The sequence below is a fragment of the Mauremys mutica genome, chromosome 1 (genome assembly GCF_020497125.1).
Source record: "Mauremys mutica isolate MM-2020 ecotype Southern chromosome 1, ASM2049712v1, whole genome shotgun sequence".
Taxonomy (NCBI): domain Eukaryota; kingdom Metazoa; phylum Chordata; order Testudines; family Geoemydidae; genus Mauremys; species Mauremys mutica.
Genome location: NC_059072.1, coordinates 291618455 through 291644174, shown reverse-complemented (window position 1 = coordinate 291644174; position 25720 = coordinate 291618455). Strand labels below are relative to the sequence as shown.

Genomic DNA, 25720 nt, shown 5'->3' with positions numbered 1-25720 from the left:
TTTCTACAATGAAGCCAAATATTTGGGGTTTTTTTTGTTACAGAACTGACATTTGGACCAGACATTTCTCAGAGATTCATAGCACTTGCAATGAAACTGAAGCAAGTTTCAAGCTAGAGTGGTTAGTAAAAAATCAGTTTGAAATTCAGTGGTTTCAAATGAAAATCTTACAAAATTCAGTGGTTTTGACATGAATTCAGGAAAACTATAACCATTTCAAGCAGAGTTTGCTTGTTTGCTTCTTTCACCTTATATTTTGGTTTCATTCAATCTTGAAAAATCAACAAGAAACAAAAAGGATGCCAAGAACTACACATATATGTACAGAAGGAGAGAGAAGAGAAAAAAGATCACCTGACTTCCAGTGAACTGAAACCACTGACTTTCACACAGCTCTAAGATTAAATTCAGCCCACTGAAGCAGATGCAAACTCCAATGACTTCAAAAGAGTTTTCAACTGCTTACGCCAGGCCTGGATTTAACCCTGGGGATAAATGTATAATGTGTAATAGGTGGTCAATAAATGAGAAACCCGGCTGGCAAAATTTACTCCATTTTTAATTTAAAGAAATGCTTATATAGATATTTCAAATAACCCTAGTGATGTGCAAGATGGTATAAGTCTTATCCCTTACATTCTCTTAGATTTCCTTAAATTTGTTCTCCATTCAGTCATTGACTGTGGCTAAGTGAAAGGAAATCTAAGCTGATGTAACTTACATGCTGAGGAGCCTGAGAAAGATGTCAGAAGATAGCTTTAATAAACACCACAATGTTAGTAGTTGTTCTCTCTTCTCCGAGTCAGATTCTTCCATCACTGAAGTCAGTAGAGCTATTCTGGATTTATGGCAGTGTAATTTAGAGCAGAGTCTAGCTCTGGGTGTGTAAGATACACCCAATGTAGACTTTTAAAATTCACATTCAGTGGACCACATTCAGAGGTAATGTGTAAGGGTAGTAAATAATATGTTTGTATGTGATTGTGAGTCTAAATTTATATGTTAGTGTAACTTACATGTCGGAGAGATCATTTGAAGATGCATGTTACTTATAATGCTAAATTCTCTCAGTCTCGTCACTGGATTTGTCCCCTAGCATTTGACTTTTGCAAATACGTTTTTCAAGATATCCATTCAAACAAACTAGATGATAATACATATAATCTTGTTTATGGAGATCTTAATTCCTTGTGTTTATAGACTCCAAGTTAAAAATGATACTGGACCAATACTTGGCAATTTTCCAGAGATGAGCACCAGCTTCTAGGGGGAAGGATAATGGTATGTATGAATGTAATTTAAATGAGACCCATGTCAGGACAAGTTTTACATTTTAATTAAGTTGAAATATGAGCTATGAAATAAGTAATATCAGATATTTCCCTACACTTTCACAAATATGTATTGAAATTAAAGCACACAGCAAGTCTTGACATAGTCAGTAATCAGTTTTTCCCCTATTTTGACACCCTTCCATAAAAATCTAGAACTCCAGTTTCAGAACAGGTTAGAGCAGGGGTCGGCAACCTCTGGCACGCGGCTCGCCAGGGTAAGCACAATGGCGGGCCGGACCAGTCTGTTTACCTACTGCGTCGGAAGGTTCGGCGGATCACGGGTCCCACTGGTGCGGGCCGAGGGATGTGCTGGCCACCGCCTCCCGCACTGGCCTGGGACGGTGAACCGCGGCCAGTGGGAGCTGCGGTCCACTGAACCTGCCGACGCAGCAGATAAACTGGCCTGGCCCGCCAGGGTGCTTACCCTGGTGAGCCGCGTGCCAGAGGTTGCCAACCCCTGGGTTAGAGTATGATGGAAAGTTGAGCTTCTGTATCATAATTCACTAATTTTAGTTTTACGTGATGCCAATAAACTTTATAGAAATTAATTTTAGTTTAATAGCCTGCTGTAAATAGAGAAAAGTATTTATTCTAAATCACTGGCCAATTACAGAGGATCTGTGCAGCAACAGGCTTTGCCTTTATTCCACTCATCTTACATTTTTCTACTAGTTGCCTGCATGTAGCTCCACAGGGAGAACCTGTAAACATGTGATGCAAAGTCAGGGAAACTATTTACTTGAGTAAGGGTTTTCAGGATTGCAACTTGCTACTGTTACACATTTTGTAAAATCTGCATGATTATTTATAAATAAAGCTACAATTTAGTCATGGAGGTTGTGGAATCACAAAATCCGTGACTTCCAGTTACCTCCATGACTTCAGCCTGCGGTGGCTGGAAGCTGCAGAATCCCCTGCTGCCCATGGTCAGTGGGGGTATCCCACAGCTCCCAGCTGCCGTGGGCAGTGGGGGATCCTGGAGCTACAGGCAGCAGGGGAACCCTGCAGCTCCAGCTCCCATCCACCATGGTCCCCTGGGGATGTGGGCAGTGGGAGTACCCTACCGCTCCTGGATACCGTGGGGGCACCCCACAGCTCCCAGACACCACAGGTGGTGGGAGGGCCCCCGTAGCTGCAGGTGGCAGGGGTACCCCACAGGCCCCAGCTGCTGCAAGTGGCGGAAGGCTGCACAGCTCCCAGCCATGGGAGGGCCTTGGAGCTCCTAGCTGCTACACAGCTTCCCTGCTTCAGGCGGTGTGGGGACCCAAAGATCGCCATTTTGGCACATATATTTTTAATAAAAGTCCCAGACAGGTCATGGTTTCCATGATTTTTTCTTTATTGCCCGTGACCTGTCCTGACTTTTATTAAAAATATCCATGACAAAATCTTAGCCTTATTTACAAATGATTTCCAGCATGGAGTGTAGCATAAGAAACTTAACTGACACTGAAACTGCAATTTTCTTTTGTTGCTCTAATTTTTAGCAGTTACTTGGATGGCTATAAAATTGGTTTGAGTTTCTCTGTTTTAATCCTAATGTAAAGAGACTTTTTGTTTAGCTGCTAAGGCATGAAGAAATACCCGCTGACATCAAAACATAAGAATCTGTACAGAAGGAAATCAATAAAAGCACTGCCTGTGTTTTAGGGGTTTTATGAGGAGGGTTTTTTTCCCTATTGTGGGCATTTAAGTTGAAATTGTGGTTATGTCATTTTAACCTTGAGACTGTTATAAAAGGTCTGGATGATTAAGTGGTTAAGCATGCAGCATTTGTCACTTCCCTCTTATATAGTGTCCAGATTTGGAGTCCACACTTAAAAAGGATGTTGAAAAACTGAAAGATGTTCAGAAAAGAGCTACCAATATGAGTCAACATTTAGAAAACTTGACTTACAGTCAGGTTAAGAAGCACAGTCTGCGTAGTTTATCAAAGTGAAGGTAAAGAAGTAACTTGATTGCTGTCTATAAGTAACTGAGTGTTGGATAGATTCTTCATCACTTGAAGTCTTTAAATGAAGTCTTTAAGTCTGGATATCTTTTGAAAATATGCTGTAGTTCAGGGGTGGGCAAACTTTTTGGCTTGAGGGCCACATCTGGGTGGGGAAATTGCATCCAGGGCCAGGGCAGTGCATTGTGTTGTGGGAGGGGGTGCAAGGTGTGGGAGGGGGTGCAAGGTGTGCAGGAAGGGGCTCAGGCCTGGGGAAGAGGAGAGGTGCAGGCTGTATGAGGGGACACAGGGAAGGAGATTTGGGTGCAGGAGGGGTGTGGAGTGCAAGGGCAGCTCAGGGCAGGCGTGCAGGGAGGAGTGCGGAGTGCGGGAGGGGGCTCAGGGCAGGGGATTGGGGTGCGGCCGGGGGCTCGGGGCAGGGAGTTGGGGTGTACGAGGGGTTCGGGCTCCGGGTCAGCACCACTTACCTGGAGTGGCTCTAGGGTGGCAGCAGCGCACACCAGGACCAGGGAAGGCTCCCTGCCTCCCCGCCAAGCAGCTGGCACCATGTCCCTGCGGCTCCTGGGAAGGGGGGGGCAGAGGGCTCCATCCGCTGCCCTTGCCGTGCCTCCAGATACCTCTCCCGAAGCTCCCATTGGCCGTGGTTCCCCATTCCCGGCCAATGGGAGCTGCGCGGGGCGGTGCCTGGAGGCGAGGGCAGCACACGGAGCCCTCTGCCCCACCCCCACCAGGAGCCACAGAGATGGAGCCAGGTGCCAGCTGCTCGTGAGAGCAGCGCCGGGCCTGCAGCACCACGGTGGTGGAGATCCTGCGGGCTGGATCCAAAGCCCTGAGGGCCAGATCCAGCCCACAAGCCGTAGTTTGTTCACCTCTGCTGTAGTTATAACAGACATTAAAATGGTCACTTTTGGCCTTTAGAATCTATGAATCTGTATAATGAAAAGATTTCTGAGCGTAGATGGCTTTTTAATATAGCAGACATTGTCCGGCTATCCTGACAGGAGGACAGGAGACACTGCATGTGTGTTAATCAGGCCGCAACTTTATTATTGGATTTCTGGGACAACGCAGCAGATAAAAGTGTACAGTGCGGATAACCCCATTTCATTCAATATCTACCTGGTGGCTTCTGCCAGCCTCCCTCTCTTTCCATCCTGGTCCCCAGTCAACCCATTGCTGGGACCTTACCATCCCCACTCTCAAATGAGGGTTACGGTGGGCTTTCAAGGAAACAGGTCTTGGCTCCCCGCCATGCAAGTTACAGAAGCCCCTAGGCTACCCTCCTCAGTCTTCTCCTTTAATAAACACCTCCTTTAAGTCCTTTACCAAGCCATTTATCAAGTCTCTGTATCCCTTCCCTATGGAGTACCTGCACTAAATATCCACCCCACACTTATGAAATGAGTTGCACAGATCAGATTCAAACCTGACTCACATTCCACACATCCTGAATTGGTGCATGGGGAGAAGGGAAAGGAAAACAGGATAAAATTTGGTTCTGTGTCTTCTTTCTAAACCAAGAATGCTGTAGAAATCTTAATAAAATGTTGATACATATCATGCCTCTCAGGGTTTTTTTTTTTTTAAGAAACAAATACATGGTGCTAAGATTGAATCCAGTCTTCAGTCTATTTTATAGCTGTTCAGTAGGCTAATTCAGCCAGCTTGTCTCCAGTTCCTCTTGCTATTTGCCTGTAGCCAAATGCGACAGTGTAAGATTCTGTGTGAGGTATGAACTTGTGTTTAATGAAATGGAGGAAATGTCTCAAAGGCAAATGTTCTTCTTTCAGTTCTCAGAATATGAAACACAAAAATAGCTATGGACAGTGATTTATCTAGAGAGAAAAAGTTAACATAGAGGCCTCCCTGGCTACATGTTAAACTGTAAATTCTCCACTATGAACTTCAGTCTAGCCAAGTGGAACAAGCAACTTTGGAGCAGTAAAGAAAAGCAAGGATTATACAGTGGAAACAGACTGTAAGGTTAAAACACCATCACCCACTGGCCCCTGTGATAGTAACACTGTAAACCAGAGTTCTTTGCATGAAAGGATTAGCTTCTGCACATGGGACTCTGTCATATGACAAAGCTTAATACATATGTCTGAAGAAGTGGGTATTCACCCACAAAAGCTTATGCTCCAATACATCTGTTAGTCTATAAGGTGCCACAGGACTCTTTGTTGCAAGTTTAATACAAGACACTCTTGCCATAACTCTGAACTGTAATATTAATTAAACCACGCCACAGAAATATTCCTGCTTATTACTGGAATTATATTATGATTTAGTTCCCCTGAAATCATTTCACTAAACAACTGTATCATTAGGTTTATTCAAATGTGGGGTCTCGTGTTTTATAAGCCACACTGAAACAAATATTTTTTTAATATACTGGAAATAAAAAGCATTGTAAGTATAGCATTAATGGCAGACTTGGGTTATTTTAGACATTGCTTCCAAGAACATGGAATTACTTCCAAATGTTTATTTTTATTTTGAATATCCTCAGGCATTACAAAAAATTTTCTTCTTTTTATATTTAGAAGTGAAACCTTTAAAATGCCAAGGTTTTGTTACAGTTTTTCACCCAAGCCCTGTTTTCTTTACATGAAGGCATAATTTTGGGTTATGTAACATTTATTTATATTGCTTATTAATATAAACATATGAAGGACAAATATTTTTTCTCTCTGCTTCTTACTTATTTCCACAGACGCACATCTGAAATGTATAATAGGATTTCTCCACAGAGCAGTTCCCACACTCGGTTAAATATATGCTATTTCTCTTTATCTCTTTGAGGGAGAATGAATCACATCCACAGCTTGCAGCTATCAAAATGTAATTTCATCAAGCAAGTTCATGAAAGTACACATTTCACCTTCTTTACACTAGGAGGCACATTTTTCCTATGTACAATTCTATCATTCTGTTAACTCATCTAATGGTTACATTCAATATAGCTAACATTTCCAGTTTAAATGATAGTACTTAGTAAAGGCTGCTAAAAGAGCAGTGAAAGCAGGATCCTTAACTAATAAGGGCTCGTTTAATGCTGATGAAAATCAAAACTGTACTAGCAAGAAAACAACACTGAGCACCTGCCTGCCGAACTACAAAAGAAACATTCCAGATTAAAATACATCCAATTCTATTCTTAATGTCAACAGGTCATAAAACAGGATGTTTCTGTTAACATTACACTTTGTAATAAACACATTAAAAAGCCACAAAGCAAGCAGAAGAGATGCAATAAAGTCATGTTGGCAATATGCAATTTCTACTAGACTTTAGGGCAATTTGGTGGTTTTGCAGGTGCGTATCTGACATACTGAGAGATAAAATCTGGCAACAATTGAAACCTTTGGAACTATTTTCCCTTTTAATAGTTTTCTTAGGAAGAGTGAGAAATGAAATTAATAGTCTTTTAAATTAAAAAATATTCTTCATTTAGAAACAGGTTGGGTCAAAAATACATACACCAGAAATCAAAATGTGGCCGACTAATTTTTAAACCTCTACTTTTGCAAATTCCTTTCAAAGCTCTGCTTTTTTTATGGCAAATTACAGTTGTTTTTTCATTATTTTTCTCTTTTTAATTATATATTCTCAATGCAGCAATCACAAATCCCTGTTCTACTTCCTCTTTGGGCTTACACATAATACTTCATTTTATTGTGTTTCAAGATGGTTGCAAACAATTGACTTATTACATGCTGATTTCAATTTGTCCTGATCTACACTGACCACAAAGTCATGGTCAACATGGTGTCATTTTACATGGCTGTTCATAACTGTGTTTAAGAATGGCAACATTTTACGAATTAATGTTGTGTGTGAAATTAAGTCATCTCAGTAATGACTCTTGAATTTGAATTAGTTGTTGTTACTAACCTATAATAATGCCACGGAACTCATGAAAATGTATAGAAGGATGCAATTTTTCGGCCAACAATATATTGCTCACTAACAGATGAGTTCTGATAAAAATAGGATAACCTTGGGATATACTGGTGCATTAAGTGAAAGGTGAACTTTATAGTTATTTAATTGGCAATTATCATTGATCATACAAGTCTGAGATGGCAAACACCTATAGGTGGATTAGATGAAAGTGTCAAGAATAAGATATTCATTCACCACAGCTTTGTGAGGTGGCTGGAAAAAAGGGGGTTGTTACCTCTTTAAAGGCTCCCTCTACTACTGGTAGCAGAGGTAGAGGAAGGAAGAAAGTTGACCTATACAGAGTAGGGAGGATAAGAAAATAGCTTAATCAGGTTGGGGGGGCGGGGAGGGACACTGCCCTTCCTGCTGACTGGAAGAGTGGGGGTATTTATACTATGTGCAGTCCCAGAAAAGCTTGCTTTTGCCTAGATTGGGCTGGCAATCCTCCGACTCACAGAATCTAAAAAAGAATCAGGTCCCTTTATGATCTGCTGCAGGCATCATGCTAGTTGTCCTTTCTTCCTTGGGAGCTGGGGAGTAAGTAATTTTTCCCCTCACTCCCAGACCGGCCAAGGTGAAGTGGAATATTTTTTTTCCTTCCCCATAGTGGGTCTGGGATCCAGTGGGTGGGGCAGGGAAGTTAGATTATAATGTCACAAATTAGTACATAAAACTTATGGTGGATGTCCAGTGTGGGTATCAGTATGGAAGGGTTACTGTTATCAGAGAAAATGGATCAAAAAAGGATGTAAAGCAAAGCAAGCCCCCTCCTTTTTAGCCCCCTTAACCCTCTTACAAGGAGAGGGTGGCAGGGTAAATGATTAAAGAAAGTATGATGATCTGCACTGTACAATTTGTAGTTGGTTACTCCCAGATACTTTAAGTGAATAAAATTGCAGACTAATTAAACTAAATCCATTGCCTTCTGTTTTAATTCTGGCATGGCTGGACAATGTGAGCCTACACAAAGTTGACAGGTTAAGTGTCCTAAACCAATCTTGGAGTATGCAGATCCTGGTTAAAGTGCTTATTTATTTATTTTCTATTTGTCCTGCCTCTCCTGTCTGCCTTCCAGTAGTGGTGACAATATTTAGCTAACAAAACTAGTGTTCGTAATCTCTCTTACTTTCATAAGATATTGGTGTCTTTAATATTAGCTGGGGGAATTTTCTCTGGCTGTGTATGCCCTTTTCATTAGACTAGTGTAATTGTAACTCCCTTGTCTCTTCATAGGCTGGCAACACTTACAAAACATAACAGTGAGTTTCTCATGCAGTAGATCATTTGGCTATGAGAATATTTAACTCATTCTTCAACATTGCAGGCTGTCCAAAACTGGCTCTTGCCCCCTGTCCAAACTTAATTAAAGCAGCAACATACCACTACCAGGAAACAATGGCTACATCTTTATTTACATAAATGTATGGTATGCAACAATAAAAACACACCATTCACAAAAACATTAAAGACATTCACCAAAATGGTTGTCACCATTTAACAGGTCTTTCCAGGCAGAAATAGCATCCTGCTTCAACAAACTGAACACATGTTGCATTATAACTCGCTTTGAAAGGGATAGTGAAGGACAAGTTTGGCCCCACATGTAATTTTTGGTACAGATACATTATTAGACAATCATTACAAATAGCCCCATGACTATGCTTCTTTTCATTTTTGTTAAAACTGTTAAAGAACACTACAAAACCTTGCTCTGTAATATTTACCACACTACATTTGCAGCAGTACTTGTGCATGGGAACACTAACATGAAATTAGATACTAGATGCTGACTAAAAAAAAATCATGAAATTGCCTAGTCTGTTCTCATTACCACCTGAAGAGAAATAATAAATGGATTAATAAATAAATAAACAAACAAACGCACACACAGTGTAAATAGAGAAAAGTTAATTGGAGTTTCAAAATTTCAAAATGGAGCCATTGATCACTACCCGTTGATTCTATGAATGTGTTATTTGTTGTAACACAAATAAGGAACTTTGGAAAAAAATAGAATATTCAGGCAATTGTACTACAACCTACGTAATACAATTCTGATTACACATGATAGTGTCATTTACTGTTATGATTACACAAGAGAAAGGGCAATGGAGAATGAGGCTTTTTATTAAAGAAATATTGAATTTTGATGCTATTTTTGATGTGTGTGTGTGTGTGTCTAACATGTAACTATTATTACACAGTTTTTTTGTTTTCTGAGAGACTATTACATATATAACACCTCCAGATTAACATCAAAGTTACAGATTTCTTTTAAAAATCCCTCATTTATCACCTCCTTATATTTTCTGTAAAATGGATATAAATGTGACCATTCTGATTTGGAAACATTTTACACCCTCTTTTTGAGCATTTTGTTTCAGTGTAAATCATGGGTGTGGTGAATGAGAGAGGAACATAAAGCCCCTCAAAAGTCTTAATGGGTCAATTTTTTTCTTGTGAACACAGATATGGTTAAATATTAGGATTACAAAGAAATCACAAAGCTTGTCTAACTGTTTCTCTGTATTTTTAAAGATTTAATCTAATGCATATGTTTCATTAATGTAACAATATGGGTTCTCACTAAGATCCTCTCCCTCTGACCCTCCCCCCCACATAATTGCACTTGTCATCCCAAAGTATTCACAATGCTTTTAAACCATGCACACTACAGTAGGAATCACTTCAACAACCACTGAAATCAAACTACCTCTAGGGTTGAATGCAACAACTCTTTAACATTGCACAGCAATAATACACTACAGATTAAGACAGGAAGTGTCAAAGATTACCATATCCAATTGACACAACATCAGTAATTTAGGTAGGCAGAATGTAATTACTCACATTCTAATTTTGCCCTAACGCTGGGTAGAACTTCTACTCCTCTAAAGATGCCATAGGATCTTTCAGGCCCATAAACTGTTGCAAACTATTTCACATCTCATTATAAAAAAATAGGCATCTTCAGCCACACAGTGACCACTTCATTGTTGCTTGGGCAATAACTAAGTAAGAACTCAAGAGTTAAGAATGGAATCAACATAATCACCAGTGCCTCATGACCTTATAAATAAATAAATAAATAATTTATTTCACAGACATCCTGGGGTGACGTCTGTGAAATAAATTATTACGGTCTGCTTAGCTTGTAAGATCTGATGAGATATATAAGACATTATTTAAATGCATGTTTTAATTCAGTCTGATAAAATAATTAGTATAGGAAACTATATTCCCATGCCTCACTAACCTTCAATACAGCTTGACCATTAGTTTCTCATAGATTTGCCATCAATTTAGTGTCCCCAAAGGCTAAATTGTGTATAATCACATCAGTTACAGACATCACTAAAACAGATATATTCATATGAGCTCTAAACACATCTGCCGACTTTGGTGGGTTAGATAATTTGTAATTAATATTGCATGATTGCACGGTGCAGTTGACACCTATTCACTAATGGAGAAACACTCCCATGTAAGACCTTTGTACAGAGTTTACTGATCCTGCTCTTTGTTCAGCTTTGTTTGATGGACTTGTATGCTATGTGTTATATAGAGATATACAACTCAGTATCAGCAAAGCCCATGCTACAGTGCATACAGGTAATGAATGAAGCCTTAAGACAGCCCTATACTCTAGTTAAATATGTCACTCTTCTCTTGCATGGACAGGGAATTAACAGGATAATTCCACTTAAACTAATCAATTACATATACTATACGCATTTTTCGTTCTTACTGGTCCTTGTGTTTTTGTGGACTTAAGGTCACAGTTTGGGCTGGCCAGAAAACAACATTTCCATTTTGTGAAAAATTTCAAGCTTTGGGAATTTGTTTTTGCGGAACAAGACTAAGAGCTTTCAACAGTTTTAATGAAAAAACAACAACAAAAACATGTATGTGATAGAGAGACAGAGACTACATAAACCCCATAACAGCCAATAGCCCAGTGATTAGCATGCTTACCTATGATATGGTAGGCCCAGATTCAAATCTCAGCTTTAAATTAAACTATTGGATATTATAGGGAGTGTCTGTCTTTCTGTCTCTCTCCCCATTGAGAAATGTTCCCAGCAAACGTTTTGTCCAAACCAATGTGTTTCTGTGAAGTTTAGGTCTTGATGAATCAGCATTTTCCAATGACAAGACACAGTCAAAAAATTCCCAAGGAGCCCTACTCACATTACCTGTAAACTCCTCAGTTCAGATGTATGATTCTCCCATTATCACTTGCTGAGCTGCATCTATAGTGCAGGATGCAAGCATTATATTTCCAATATACTGTAAAAATTAATTAAAATTAAAAGGAAAAAAATAGTTTACCATATATATAGACATGGTGGGTACCAGCCAAACTGCCCATGTGGAACATCATAGATGAAACTCATATCCATTAGAGCCAAACATAAGCTCCCCCACCCTCTCAAGCTAAAGGAGAATCTCTATTTACTTTTGCAAGCAGAAGGGCTTTCAATGCGACTGCTATAGAAAGAGGTGGTACCTATATGCAAATTGGCCAGAAAACTATATGTATCCTATTTTGCTCCATTTTTTAACTTAGTTCAATGAAAAATATCACCTACAACTCATTGTTCCTTTGATCTCCAACAGGTATGTAGGATGATTTCAAATCCCATCCCACAGTGAAGACAGAAGCATCATTGTAAGAAGAAAGTGCATAGGTAAATACTAAACAACACAGCAAATGATAACAAAGACAAGCAAGCTACCTTGTAGAACTTCCTTTTTTCTTGTTTTTTCCACTCATCATGTAGTCTGTCTATACATGTTTCCCAAATAAGCACAATTTTTTTAACTTGTGTTTCTTTTTTACAATCAACCTTGCAACATGATATTTCAGGCAACTAATTTAACATGCTGTAAATTCTACTGAACTGCTGTGACTAAATATCCATGCACATGTTCCACATCCCTCAGCTTAAACATTTTTTTAAAAGTAAAAAGGGAAAACAAAACAAACAACCTCTACAAAAGACTACCAAAGCCTTGAAAGTCAACTCACCAGAGTTGGGGTCAGAGTTGCCATCAGCTTCAGTCCTCTTGTCCGGTGAGGCCTGGTCGTAGAATTCGTCCTGTGGCTGAACCAGAGGGAGAGGGTGTGAGATCAGGGTTCCACTACCCACAGGCTCATGGTCTCCTAGACCACTGTCACTGCAGCTTTCCTGGGAGCCATCAGGGAGGTGAAACGTAACACGGCGCTGGGACTACAAAGAAGAGCACAGGACATGCTGATTAGTGCTCTTTTTTCTGTTCTTTCTCTTAACAAAAAAAAAAAAAAAAGACTCCTGTGGCACTTTTTTTTTTAACCCTGTACAGCAACCCAGGGAAGAAGGCATGCAGGAGAGTGGAGGTTCAGAGGTTTCCATGAGCTCATCTCTGAAGCAAGCGTCCCAACAGAAAGCGCTTGTATGTGTTTCTTGCCATGTTAAAGGGACGACATACAAATCTTGTCTTGAAGAACAGAAATCTTTGGAAACTATGCTAAGAAAAGTAGGCAACGTAACATTGACGATTTAATCATCCATTGAAGTCAGCAAACAGTGTGAACATATCACCTACACAATCAGTGTGTGTATCTTAAAACTGGCCTGAGGATACTAGAGAGACAAGGTGGATGAGGTAATATTTACTGAACCAACTTCTGGTGAGAGAGGAAAGCTTTCTAGCTACACATATCTAAGGAAGAGCTCTGTGTGGCTCACAAGCTTGTCTCTTTCACCAAAAGAAGTTGGTCCAATAAAAGATAAAACCTCACCCACCTTGTCTCTCTATTTAATGATACTAACACTTAGCATTTATAACATTGCTTTGAAATTACAATGATTAACTAGGATTCACAGAACACATCCATGGAATAGCTGATTACTACAACAATTTTACAGAGGGGAAGACTAAGGTTAGATGCTTTGTTCAATGGAACAGAGTGAGTCAGAGCCAGGATTAAAAGTTATCTCAAATTACAGGACAGAACTAAGGGAATCTGACCAAAATAATTGCACAGGATACACCTGAAATGGTTAACAAACAATCTTGATTTTTAAACAACTCTCGACTAAGGAAGTAAGCTGACTTTGTGAATTGGGACCACAAAATGATCTAGTAATTCCTCATGAGTCACACAGTACTGCAAGATGCAAACTCCCCCTTTTAGCAGCTAGTGGCTATGGAACAGAATGAGGTTTTTCATAAAAGCAGTATGATCATAATATTAAGTGTATCATGAGATAACGTTACATTCTCAAACTCTGGAGGCAACTAGAGCATCCCAAGAGAGGAGATACCTTAAGTTTAGCACATCTTCCCTCACAATCTGAATTGTAGTAGTGGACAGTTTGAGTGATCTGGTTAGGTGAGATGGTATGGGATCCAGGATAGATTCACAATCTTAGGCCTTGTCTACACTACAAGACTATTTCGAATCAACTTAGTTCGAATTTGTGGATTCGACCTTATGAAGTCGAATTTGTGTATCCATACTAAATACACTAATTCGAATTTCTGAGTCCACATTCACGGGGCCAGCGTCGACTTTGGAAGCGGTGCACTGTGGGAAGCTATCCCACAGTTCCCGCACTCCCCGCTGCCCATTGGAATGCCGGGTAGAGCCCCCAATGCCTGCTGGGGGAAAAAATGTGTCGAGGGTGGTTTTGGGTAACTGTCATTATTGAACCGTCACTCCCGCCCTCTCTCCTTGAAAGCGCCGGCGGGAAATCTGTTCGCGCCCTTCTCTGGTCGGTTACAGCTCGGACGCCACAGCACTGCGAGCATGGAGCCCGCTGCGATCATCGCTGCACTTATGGCCATTGTCAACTCCTCGCACCTTATCGTCCACCTCTTCCACAGTCAGCTGCTGAGAAATCGGGCGAGGAGGCTCCGGCAGCGCGGTGAGGAGAGTGGCGCAGACCTCTCAGAAAGCAGGGTACGCCGCGCAGTGGAGATCATGGTGGTAATGGGTCAAGTTCATGGTGTGGAACGGCGATTCTGGGCCCGGGAAACAAGCACGGACTGGTGGGACCGCATAGTGCTGCAGGTCTGGGATGAATCACAGTGGCTGCGAAACTTCAGGATGCGTAAGGGCACTTTCCTTGAACTCTGTGACTTGCTGGCCCCTGCCCTGAAGCACCAGGACACCCGGATGCGAGCAGCCCTGAGTGTGCAGAAGCGAGTGGGCATAGCCCTCTGGAAACTTGCAACGCCAGACAGCTACCGGTCAGTAGCGAACCACTTTGGCGTGGGCAAATCTACCGTGGGGGTTGCTGTGATTCAAGTAGCCCACGCAATCGTTGAGCAACTGCTCTCAAAGGTAGTGACTCTGGGAAACGTCCAGGTCGTCATAGATGGCTTCGCTGCGATGGGATTCCCAAACTGCGGTGGGGCTATAGATGGGACTCACATCCCTATCCTGGCACCAGCCCACCAGGCCAGCGAGTACATTAACCGAAAGGGCTACTTTTCTATGGTGCTGCAAGCACTGGTGGACCATAGGGGACGTTTTACCAACATCTTCGTCGGGTGGGCGGGCAAGGTTCATGACACGCGTGTGTTCAGGAACTCTGGTCTGTTTAGACGCCTCCAGGCAGGAACTTTCTTCCCGGACCACAAAATAACGGTTGGGGATGTGCAGATGCCTACAGTGATCCTCGGGGACCCAGCCTACCCGCTAATGCCCTGGCTCATGAAGCCCTATACAGGCGCCTTGGACAGTGAGAAGGAACTCTTCAACTACCGGCTGAGCAAGTGCAGAATGGTGGTGGAGTGTGCTTTCGGACGTCTTAAGGGGAGGTGGCGGAGCTTACTGACTCGCTCGGACATCAGCGAAAAGAATATCCCCGTAGTTATTGCTGCTTGCTGTGTGCTCCACAATGTCTGTGAGAGCAAGGGCGAGACCTTTTTGGCCGGATGGGAGGTTGAGGCAAATCGCCTGGCTGCTGTTTACGCTCAGCCAGACACCCGTGCCGAAAGAATATCCCAGCGGGAAGCGCTGTGTATCCGGGAGGCTTTGAAAGCAAGTTTCCTCGGAGAGCAGGGTAACCTATGACTCTCCACTTGATTTTAAGAGAAGCTGATCCTGGGCCTGTGTCTCTATGTGTTGAGTGAGATCTGCGGTTACATACCCCGTTCTCCAAGTTTCCCCCACTTCCAAAACACGTTTTAAAACAAATTAAACGGAACAGTTATTGTTAATAAATCTTTCTTTTACTTTGCATTTCTGTTCAGGGTTTGAAACATGGACGCATACTGTGCTGGGTACGGTGTGCACTGATGTACAGACCGCTTGTACAATACAGGACGGACAGCCTCCTGCTCCTACATAGGTCTCTGGGGTGGGGGACGGTTTCAAGTGGTTGTGCATGTAGGGGTGGGTTTGCAGGAAGGGGCGAGTGGTGCCGTCTTTGGATAGGGATTTGGATGCAGGCTCTGGGCTGTGGGTTTGGGCGTAGGAATGGGTGAGGGCTGTGGGGGAAGGGTGAGTATCTGTCCGTGGATGAGGGCTCTTGTTGGGGCTCAGGGCAGCGGAGAGGATCGCGCCTACGGTGGAAGTGCATGGTAAGGGCAGCATGCCTTAACATTAGGGAGTGGCAGGCGCTAGGACCGTGGACAAGCGTACACATCACAGAATGACTCGGGGCAGCATACACCACACAGAGTGACCCTGGTGACTACTGACTGCAGTCTGTGTGTGCCCTGCAGTTGATCCTGCCCCCGATAGTCTGTACCCTGCTAATGTAGGCTATCCCGTGCAATTATAAATCCCCTGGCCCCTCCCCCTACATACACAGTCTTCTGACACGAAAGACGTGACGGAAAGAGTGAACAACAGCAAACAGCTTTTATTAATCTACTACATAGTGGGGTGATGAAACTTGGATTTGGGACTGGGTGATCCCCTGTAAGGGAAGCGCTTCTACACAGTTATAGCGTCAGAGGTGTGTGGTACATTAGCGCTCAGCTGTGGTGCAGTGACAGTTCTCACGGCCCCTACCGCCCCTCCGTCTTGTAATTTTCGGTGAGGGGGGGACAGGACTTCTTGGCGTTGGAGGGTGGTTGCAGATACAGTGCAGGGGGGCTCTCTCCTCCTGCCTGCGGTCCTGCAGAACATCATCAAGGCGCCGGAGCGTGTCCGTTTGCTCCCTCATTAGCCCAAGCAGCGTTTGAGTCGCCTGCTGGTCTTCCTGCCGCCACCTGTCCTCCCGTTCGCTGTGTGAGCGCTGCTGCTGAGAGAGGGTCTCCCTCCACTGGCTCTGCTGGGCCGCCTCGGCTCTGGAGCAGGCCATCAGTCCTGCGAACATCTCGTCCCGAGTCTTTTTCTTTTGCCGCCTAATCTTAGCCAGCCTCTGCGAGGGGGATGCCGGGGCAGTCCGGGAAAGAGCAGAAGCTGTGTGATGGGAAACAGTAAGTGATTTCCTTGAACAGATACATGTTTGCGAACAGTGAACACAGTCTAGTCAGTTTCTCTGAACAAGACCATACAGGGCACCAAGTTCCACGAGATCTCAGGACAAGTTCTAGATTTCGGAATACGCTCTCATTGGCGGCGCCATTGCACAGGAGACCGGACAAGCGGGGAGAGACAGCTGAATCTGTCTTGCAGACAGTCCTGGTAAGCCTTAAAGTAGATCATGCTTATCAGTTAGTGGATAGCTGTGCTCTCCTGCTAAAGGCAATCTGGAAAGCAGAAAGGCTGAGCCTTTTCCAGCCCCTCCCGCCAGTGCACGGGAAAGATCAATGTATGCTTGTTCTCTGTGGCCTCCAGCACATGGCTGTTAAGCGAGGGTCGTTGTTATGCAACCTAATTTTAAACCATTAACAATAGTAACAATACACTAATTGCCCTACTTAGATGCAGCCTGTCCAGAACGACATCACCCTGAGGCGGGTCACTCGGAGTCAGAGAGAGCGGATGCTAAGGGAAGCCCTGCACAGACCAGGACCATATGCAGCAATGCTGGTGGAGGCGATGATTCCTCTCTACATTAGGATGTCCTGGTGCGGAAGAGTGTGCTTCCATGGAGCACCCAATAAGGCACCTCTCCCCAGGAACCTCCTGCGGAGGCTTTTCGAGCAGCTCTCTGAGAGCTTTGTTGAACTGTCCCAAGAGGATTATTGTTCAATCCCTATATGTGTGGACCTTCTCTTTATATAGTTTTTTAAGAAAAAGTTTTTATATAGTTTTTACATATTTTTTATTCCTGTTTTTTAGTATAGTTTGACATTTAAAATTTTGTATATAGTATTTCTATTTTTTCTATACCTGTTTTTTAAAAAATAAATGTTTCCATGTTTATAGCACTTACCGCCTGATCCTTCCCCTGATTCTGAGTCCGGGTTAACGGGCGGGGACGGTTGGTAGGGGATCTCTGTGAGGGTGATGAAGAGATCCTGGCTGTCAGGGCAAGCGGTATTGTGTTCGCTGTCGCCTGCGCCGTCCTCCACAAACCCTTCCTCATCTTCCCCATTGGCGAACATCGCCGAGGAACTGTCCAGGTACACTATGCCATCCTCAGAGTCCACGGTCACTGGTGGGGCAGTGGTGGCAGACCCACCGAGAATGGCATGCAGTGCCTCGTAGAAGCGGCATGTCTGGGGCTGTGCTCCGGAGCGTCCGTTTGCCGCTCTGACTTTTTGGTAACCTTGTCTCAGGTCCTTGACTTTCACGCGGCACTGCATCGCATCCCGGCTGTATCCTTTGTCTATCATGGCTTTGGAGACCTTCTCGAAGGTCTTTGCATTCCGCTTGTTGGAGCGCAGCTCCGAGAGCACAGACTCCTCGCCCCACACAGCGATCAGATCCATGACTTCCCGGTCAGTCCATGCTGGGGACCTCTTTCTATTCTTGGATTGCCCGGACTCCTCTGCTGGAGAGCTCTGCATCGTTGCAGGTACTGCGGAGCTCGCCCCGATGTCCAACCAGGACGTCAGATTCAAAGTGCCCAGACAGGAAAAGGAATTCAAATTTTCCCGGGTCGTTTCCTGTGTGGCTGGTCAGAGCATCCAAGCTCGGACTGCTGTCCAGAGCGTCAACAGAGTGGTGCAGTGTGGGATAGCTCCCGGAGCTACTAAGTTCGATTAGCATCCACACCTAGTCTAATTCGAGCTAGCCATGTCGAATTTAGCACTACTCCACCTGTCGGGGTGGAGTACCAAATTCGAACTAAAGAGCCCTCTAGTTCGAATTAAATGGCTTCCTGGTGTGGACGGTTGAGCGGTTAGTTCGAATTAACGCTGCTAAATTCGACTTAAAGTCCTAGTGTAGACCAGGCCTTAGTGCTGAGCTTTGGAAGCCTTTAGATTCTAATGCCACCCCCACCCCCCCCGGCTTGTTGTCTGACTGAAGTCAATAGGAGCAGCATTGGGCCCATATTCATTATGATGTGGAGAAAATCTAGAGATAACACTATTAATTGTGTGCTTACTCATTTCAGCCATTTGAAAACAGTTGTGCAAGACAATCAATATCCTCCTCCGGGCTCCCTTTTTATTCATCATACTTGGTCAAACCTAGATGCTTGATTGAACCCATTTTGTTTAATTTAGCCAATACCACACTGAGTTTTTGAGACAGCCGACCAGGGAAATAATCCACTTCCTTCCCTGAGGGACCAAGGGACGCACCCCACCCATGTACCTATCCGCTCCACCGATACTGACTTGGACTCCTTATTCATTCCATGGGTGGCGAACTCGAGCCCACTTATTCACTGACACTTTAAAAACCCTTGCACCCCAATCTGGGTCTATGCCGGTTATGCGATATGTATGTATTTTTCATCCTTGCAAACGATATCTGAAACCCCCCATAACCCAAGTCTGACCCCAGATGTGCAGTACCTTCCCTCTCAACCTGTGTATATTTCATTTTAAACATTTACTTTAATAAAAATTTTAAATCTGTTCTTATCAAATAAGCTTAATTTTTTTTCTTTTAGGACATTCCTCACACTGTAATACCAGTTTCCCAGCTGTTGCAAAGTGGTGTAGTTCCATTGAAGTCAATGACCTTTGCCAATTTATAGCAGCCGAAGATTTAGCTCTCAGTGTTTTATGACTAGGCCAAATTTTACATCAAACTATACCAGTTAGTTTATTTTATGGACTTCTTTCACTCTGTAGTTGATTCTCTGAGCATACTGTGTAATCAGTATTGCTAGCAGATTCTTTTTCCATTAGATATGAACAGAATACATTTCAATTCTAAACAAATATAGCTTAATATCTTTTCCTTGTTACCTATCAGCTCTGTGTTCTTGGGGAACCAGGGCACAGTACCAGCCTGTCTGACTCACGAAAGACTTCCGACCCCTCCCCAGCCCCACAAGCCTCCGCTTGAACCAAAGCTGATCAGAAGAAAGACTTACAAAAAGCAATGAAAAGGCAGGGAGAGCCATCTAAATCCCTTTGTATCAATGGTTACAAAGTAATACTCAGGCATTAAGGTAGGGAGGGATAGCTCAGTGGTTTGAGCATTGGCCTGCTAAACCCAGGGTTGTGAGCTCAATCCTTGAGGGGGGGCATTTAGGGATCTAGAGCAGAATCAGTACTTAGTCCTGCTAATGAAGGCAGGGGACTGGACTTGATGATCTTTCAAGGTCCCTTCCAGCTCTATGAGATAGGTATATCTCCAAAGGTGGGACAGGGAACCATCTCTATTAGCATACAAAATGGAGAACAGAGATTCCAAGGCAAGAACCACACTGAACTCTGGAACCAGAAAAGCACTGCATGATGGGTAACCTCTGCTCCAGATCTTAATGAATCCATACCTGTACACACCCAGCCCAGTAGTATCAGACAAATTATAGTAATAAATCCTTTACTGATATCCAAAATACCAAAGCTGCCTAATTGCATTGTGAGCTGCCCATAGCCAGGAATGGTCTGTTCCCATTGTCTAGCCTGGTATATTCCCTTGAGCCATCAGTTTACCCACAAACCCTATCTAGTGTTCTCCCTTGAACCACTGTTCTTTCCCTACAGGAAACCCTACCCATGCTCAAGTAATACTCTGATGCCTGGACCCAAAATCTGCATCAGTTCCATTGGGACTTCATCTTCACCTGACTGATCATGCTGGGGGCTCTGCCTGTCTCCAGCACTCCAGACCCTCAGCTACCACCACTGGCTGGGAACGCTGATCGATTCAAGCTTCACGGAGTGGTGAGAACCCAGCTCGCTCACTCTCTCTCTAGCTAGGTATAGCCTTCTGACCCTGACTTGTGTGATCAGTTATAGTTTTATAAACCTAACTTTTGTAATCAAATTTAAGTTAGATTTAATATCATAACTGTTTTGTTTGTTTGGCTCTCCTTGTATGGTTATTACTTGGCAATAAATAACTTTCATGGTCAGGCTGGTTGCTTCTCTCTCACTCCCCGCTCGTGGGTGTTTTAGGCTTCCCCATTCGCTCTGCAGCAGCACTTCTTGTACCTAAGCTAAAAGATCCCTGCAGGCCCCAAAATCCTGTGGTGTTTACTACCAGAACAATTGTAACATGAAAGTGGGGATAGGGATGTGTGGATCCTGGGACATATGAGGGTGGCAGCTTGGAAGTACTACTCGACCCAGTCTGCTGAGTCCAGGGGCACATGAGGGTGGCAGATTGAAGTGCTGCTCGACCCAGCCTGCTCAGTGCAGCCTCTCTTCCGGTTTAGTGCCCATGGCATATGAGGGTGACAGCTTGGAGGTCTCTTCAACCCAGCCTACTGAGTCCAGGGACATATAAGGGGTCAGCTTGGGAGTGCTGATTAGCCCGGTCCTCTCAGACGCGCTCTGTTAATGTGTGTGTGAACGTTCGTCTGATTCTGGGGCTGGAAGAACCCAGCCCTGGAAAACCTAGGTCCTGCAGGATAGCTCCATTGGGAGGGGACTTGCAGAAGGGAGAAGTAGAGCTCCACATGAAAACACAAGTGACACAAGCAGCACATTGATAGAATTACAGACACCCCCCCAATTGTAACCCTAATAAATGAGCGTACCCCAAAGTAACGGGCAAATCTGGTAACATTCTGCATTTATATCCAAACAACCACATTCAGAGTACTGTATTTCCAAAACAAGAGATGATGACACTAGCAGGACTTTCAGCAGCATATTCTGCTGAAAGAAAGGCATATTCTTTTAATATTTGTGAAGTAAAAGGGCAACATAAAGCAATATCAATGGTTGAGGAAAACAGATCTCTAAATTAGGGATCCAATAAAAGTCCTTCTCTTCAGGACTATATAAAATAGTTAAGAAACAATAGGGTCTGACTCAGCTAAACAGAATCATCTGCAATTCCAAGAGCGTTCCAAAGGCCTCTAGGGTTATATAGCAAAGAAAGCTGATCGTAGTTAAAACAATAATTCCTCATACTAACAGGCATACACAATCCATTATGGCTGCTTCCACTCCATTGTCATGTTGGGGTGTTATAACAAGGGGATTGGATACATAAGAGTACCTAGATCGATATGGGTCAGGTTTTTCCTGGCTGATTAGTCAGCTGAAGATACATCTCACAGCCTCAACAATGACAGTGGGAGCTCTTTAGCTGACAGCTCAGTTTTTGAAGTTGTCCAGTGAAAGAAGAAAGGTTTCAGCTGTAGAATTGGAGCACATCATAAGTATCAATGGAATTATTCTCATAACTCTGAGGTTAGCAAGCATTATCTCAATTTCACTGATGGGGAACCAAGGCATATGGACATATATGACTTGTGAAAGGTCAATCAGGTAATAGGTAATAATTGGAGATATACCAATCTCCTAGAACTGGAAGGGACCTTGAAAGGTCATCAAGTCCAGCCCCCTGCCTTCACTAGCAGGACCAATTTTTGCCCCAGATCCCTAAGTGGCCTCCTCAAGGATTGAACTCACAACCCTGGGTTTAGCAGGCCAATGCTCAAACCACTGAGCTATCCCTCCCCCCTTGTCAGGAAACTTAAGGTAGAGTCATGAATATAACACAAGATCTCCCAAGTCCCATTCTGGTGCATTAACCCCAAGACAATCTTTCCTTTCCCTACAGCCCAAAATGTGATCCATCCTAACACATCAGGCACCCAAAATAAGGAAGTATTGTTAGCATGCAACATTCCAGGCACCTTCCCAAGTAGCCTTTCCCTCCCTTTGTTAACCTTGTTGGCCTTCCAAAACATACTGAACTCTCCTTGCTGAATAACAGCATTGAGGACCACTATGCTTTTGTTTTGAAAGGAAAGCTGCCCATTTCTTTTCCTCACTAAGTTACGTCAAACTGTTGGCAGTCAAGGAGCTCCCAATATCCTTGTTCCATCTCATCTGTACAGTCACTAACTACAGCATTTCAAATGCATTTTTCCTCCAGATGGGATCAGTCTATGCTGAATAACAAGCTTAATGATCAATGTACAGCACACCTATAACATCCTGGTCATGGATGGCAAGCCCTTATGATCTCAGTGCAAGCTTTTAGCTGTATTTCATGCACACACATAATACCTCTACTAGCTTGTTAGCACTTTTCACTTTTCTAATTACAAAACCTGTCTGCACTAAATTCACTTTTTAAAATATATGTATTTTTAAATGAGTGACTTTTTCCATGGAGACTGTATTAATAACCAAAACTATTCTAAATATACATTCTTAGCAGATACCATAGCCACTTTGAAGCAGTAAGAAATGGTCTAAGAAGAAAGCAAGTTGGGAATGTACAAGTATCAGAAATTAATCAGCAACTAAATTTTTGCAGTGACTACAGCAAAACTTAAAGATCTGCATAATATATAGCCATGTATCATTGTGTGAGTAACATTCTATCGTTTAACAAATCCATTAGATCTTGACATCATGGATTTCAGTCCCATTTGAGGTCAACCATGCAACAATCTACATGTGATTAAGGCATCAAATGAGCCTACAAATCACTAAGGCTGGACAAGCCATTTGAAAACCTTTCTGCCCTGTAAGATTCTGCTGAGCTGAATCCAAATGTTGCAAGTGAAGGTTCAATATACACCATGACAATGTGGAGGCTGTTTGTGTCACAACATTGATGCAAACTTGCTTATATCACATCACATTTTGAGCATGATTTAGGGAAATACAACTTAGATGGAGTTACTATAAGGTGTTCACACCAGAGACAGGTTTCAGAGTAGCAGACGTCTTAGTCTGTATCCGCAAAAATAACAGGAGTACTTGTGGCACCTTAGAGACTAACAAATTTATTTGAGTTATCAGTGGTTCACAGTCATGCTTGAAGGGCATAACGATGGGGTCCCATAGGGATCAGTTCTGGGTCTGGTTCTGTTCAATATCTTCATCAATGATGTAGATAATGGCATACAGAGTACACTTATAAAGTTTGCAGATGATACCAAGCTGGGAGGTATTAAGTGCTTTGGAGAATAGGATTAAAATTCAAAATGATCTGGACAAACCAGAGAAATGATCTGAAGTAAATAGGATGAAATTCAATAAGGACAAATGCTCTTAGGAAGGAACAATCAGTTGCACACATACGAAATGGGAAATAACTGCCTAGGAAAGAGTACTGCAGAAAGGGATCTGGGGGGGGTCATGTGGATCACAAGCTAAATATGAGTCAATAGTGTAACACTGTTGCAAAAAAAACCAACCTCATCATTCGGGGATTTATTAGCAGGGGTCTTGTAAGCAAGACACAGAGAAGTAATTCTTCCACACTGATTGGGCCTCAACAAAAGTATTGTGTTCAATTCTGGGCACCACATTTCAGTAAAGATGTGGACAAACTGGGGAAAGTCAAGAGAAGAACAACAAAAATGACCTATGACAGAAGATTGAAAAAAATGGGATTTTAGTCTGGAGAAGAGAAACCTGAGAGGGGATATGGTAACAGTTTTCAAGTACATAAAATGTTGTAACAAGGAGGAGGGTGAAAGAAAAATTGTTCTCCTTAATCTCTGAGGATAGGACAAGAAGCAATGAGCTTAAATTGCAGCAAGGGTGGTTTAGGTTGGACAATAGAAAAAACTTCCTGTCAGGGTGGTTAAGTACTGGAGTAAATTGCCTAGGGAGGTTGTGGAATCTCTATCATTGGAGATTTTTAAGAGCAGGTTAGGCAAACACCTGTCACGGATGGCATAGATAATACATAGTCCTGCTACAAGTGCAAGGGACAGGACTAGATGACCTCTCGAGGTCCCTTCCAGTCCTATGATTCTATTAGGTTTGCTGCTATTTATGGTCAGAATTGAAATCTAAACTTTGCATCATATATTCAGTCCTAGATTATCATTAGAACTGGGCAAAACTCCATAGTTTAAGAATTCCTTTCAATTTATCTCATTCCTGATGTACATGTATTTGCACTGCATGAGTTTGAGTTTCAGATGGACACAAAAATCAAAATTCAACTGAAACCACCCATGTAAATCTATGAAGCAGGCCAGGTTCCCTCAACTGCTTTTTGAACCTGGGCTGAGTTTTAATTTAAAAATATATATATATATTTTGTGCTGTTTCAAGTGTCACTGAAACACAGCCCTCTTTAGTCACCTGGTGCAGGAGATTCCATACAGCTCATCCCGCTAAAGGATTATTTCACATATGATACAGAACATTTCTCATGCCTTTGATATTGTTATATCAGGGATTGGCAACCTTTGGCATGTGGTCCATCAGGGAAAGCTGCTGGCAGGTTGGGATGGTTTGTTTACTTGCAGCGTCCGCAGGTTCAGCTGATCACAGCTCCCACTGGCCGTGGTTCACTGCTCCAGGCCAATAGGGGCTGCGGGAAGCGGTGGTCAGCATGTCCCTCAGCCCGTTGCCGATCCCTGTGTTATAGTATTGTGACACTGGCTGACCACATCATGCTAGAGTGTATTCTGGTCAGTTCACTTGTGTAGATCAAAGTAAGGGTTAGATGTATAAGTGCGTATTCAGATGTTTCAACTTAATGAAAACTAGTGAAATTTTACTGGTATTGTTTTTGCTTATCTGTTCCTGTCATAATGCAATAGCAAACGCTGTATGGTAAATAGCCTTGTTACTAAATTACTCAAAGAAATCTTGTAAAATGCTAATGAAGGACTTAAGGACTTTAAGAGAAAATGCTAATTTCAAAGCAGTTGTCCATCATGTATATGGTCGAGGTCAAAAGTCTAAGTGCATCCCTCACTCAGAGTCATCAAAGGAAAAGCCCACATTGGTAGAGAGACTTCTTTCTTTGTGAAGATACTATAAATATGGATTCAAGGAAAGATCCTGTATTTCTGAACTGTTTGGATTCTAACGGGATAGAATAACTGAATGAGAAGACAGCGATCCCCAGAGTTATTATGGATAGCGCTGAAAAACATTTGGGAGACTGGCACTTTAGTATATCATTGCCACCATTTGGAGTTACTAACTGATTTATCTCTTGTTATATTTTAGCTGCTTTAAACACTCAATAACTCATTTCTTTTCTAAGTTAATAAATCCTTAGTTAGTTTACTATAGAGTTGGCTGC

General features: G+C 42.8%; 1 protein-coding gene across 4 annotated transcripts in view; it reads right to left on the bottom strand.

Annotated features, from left to right (window-relative positions):
- Nucleotides 1-25720, bottom strand: part of PCDH9 (protocadherin 9) — a 904685-nt gene that overhangs the window by 320578 nt on the left and 558387 nt on the right. For 2 of the 4 annotated variants that reach the window (XM_045011856.1, XM_045011862.1), the window contains exons 2-3: nt 12266-12341; nt 11430-11486 (exon numbers count right to left, since the gene is read on the bottom strand). In XM_045011856.1, coding sequence (XP_044867791.1) covers nt 11446-11486; nt 12266-12341 — 117 coding nt within the window. In that variant the 3' untranslated portion in view covers nt 11430-11445. The remainder of the gene's footprint in view (nt 1-11429; nt 11487-12265; nt 12342-25720) is intronic. The other 2 variants (XM_045011849.1, XM_045011868.1) reach the window with 1 other exon arrangement.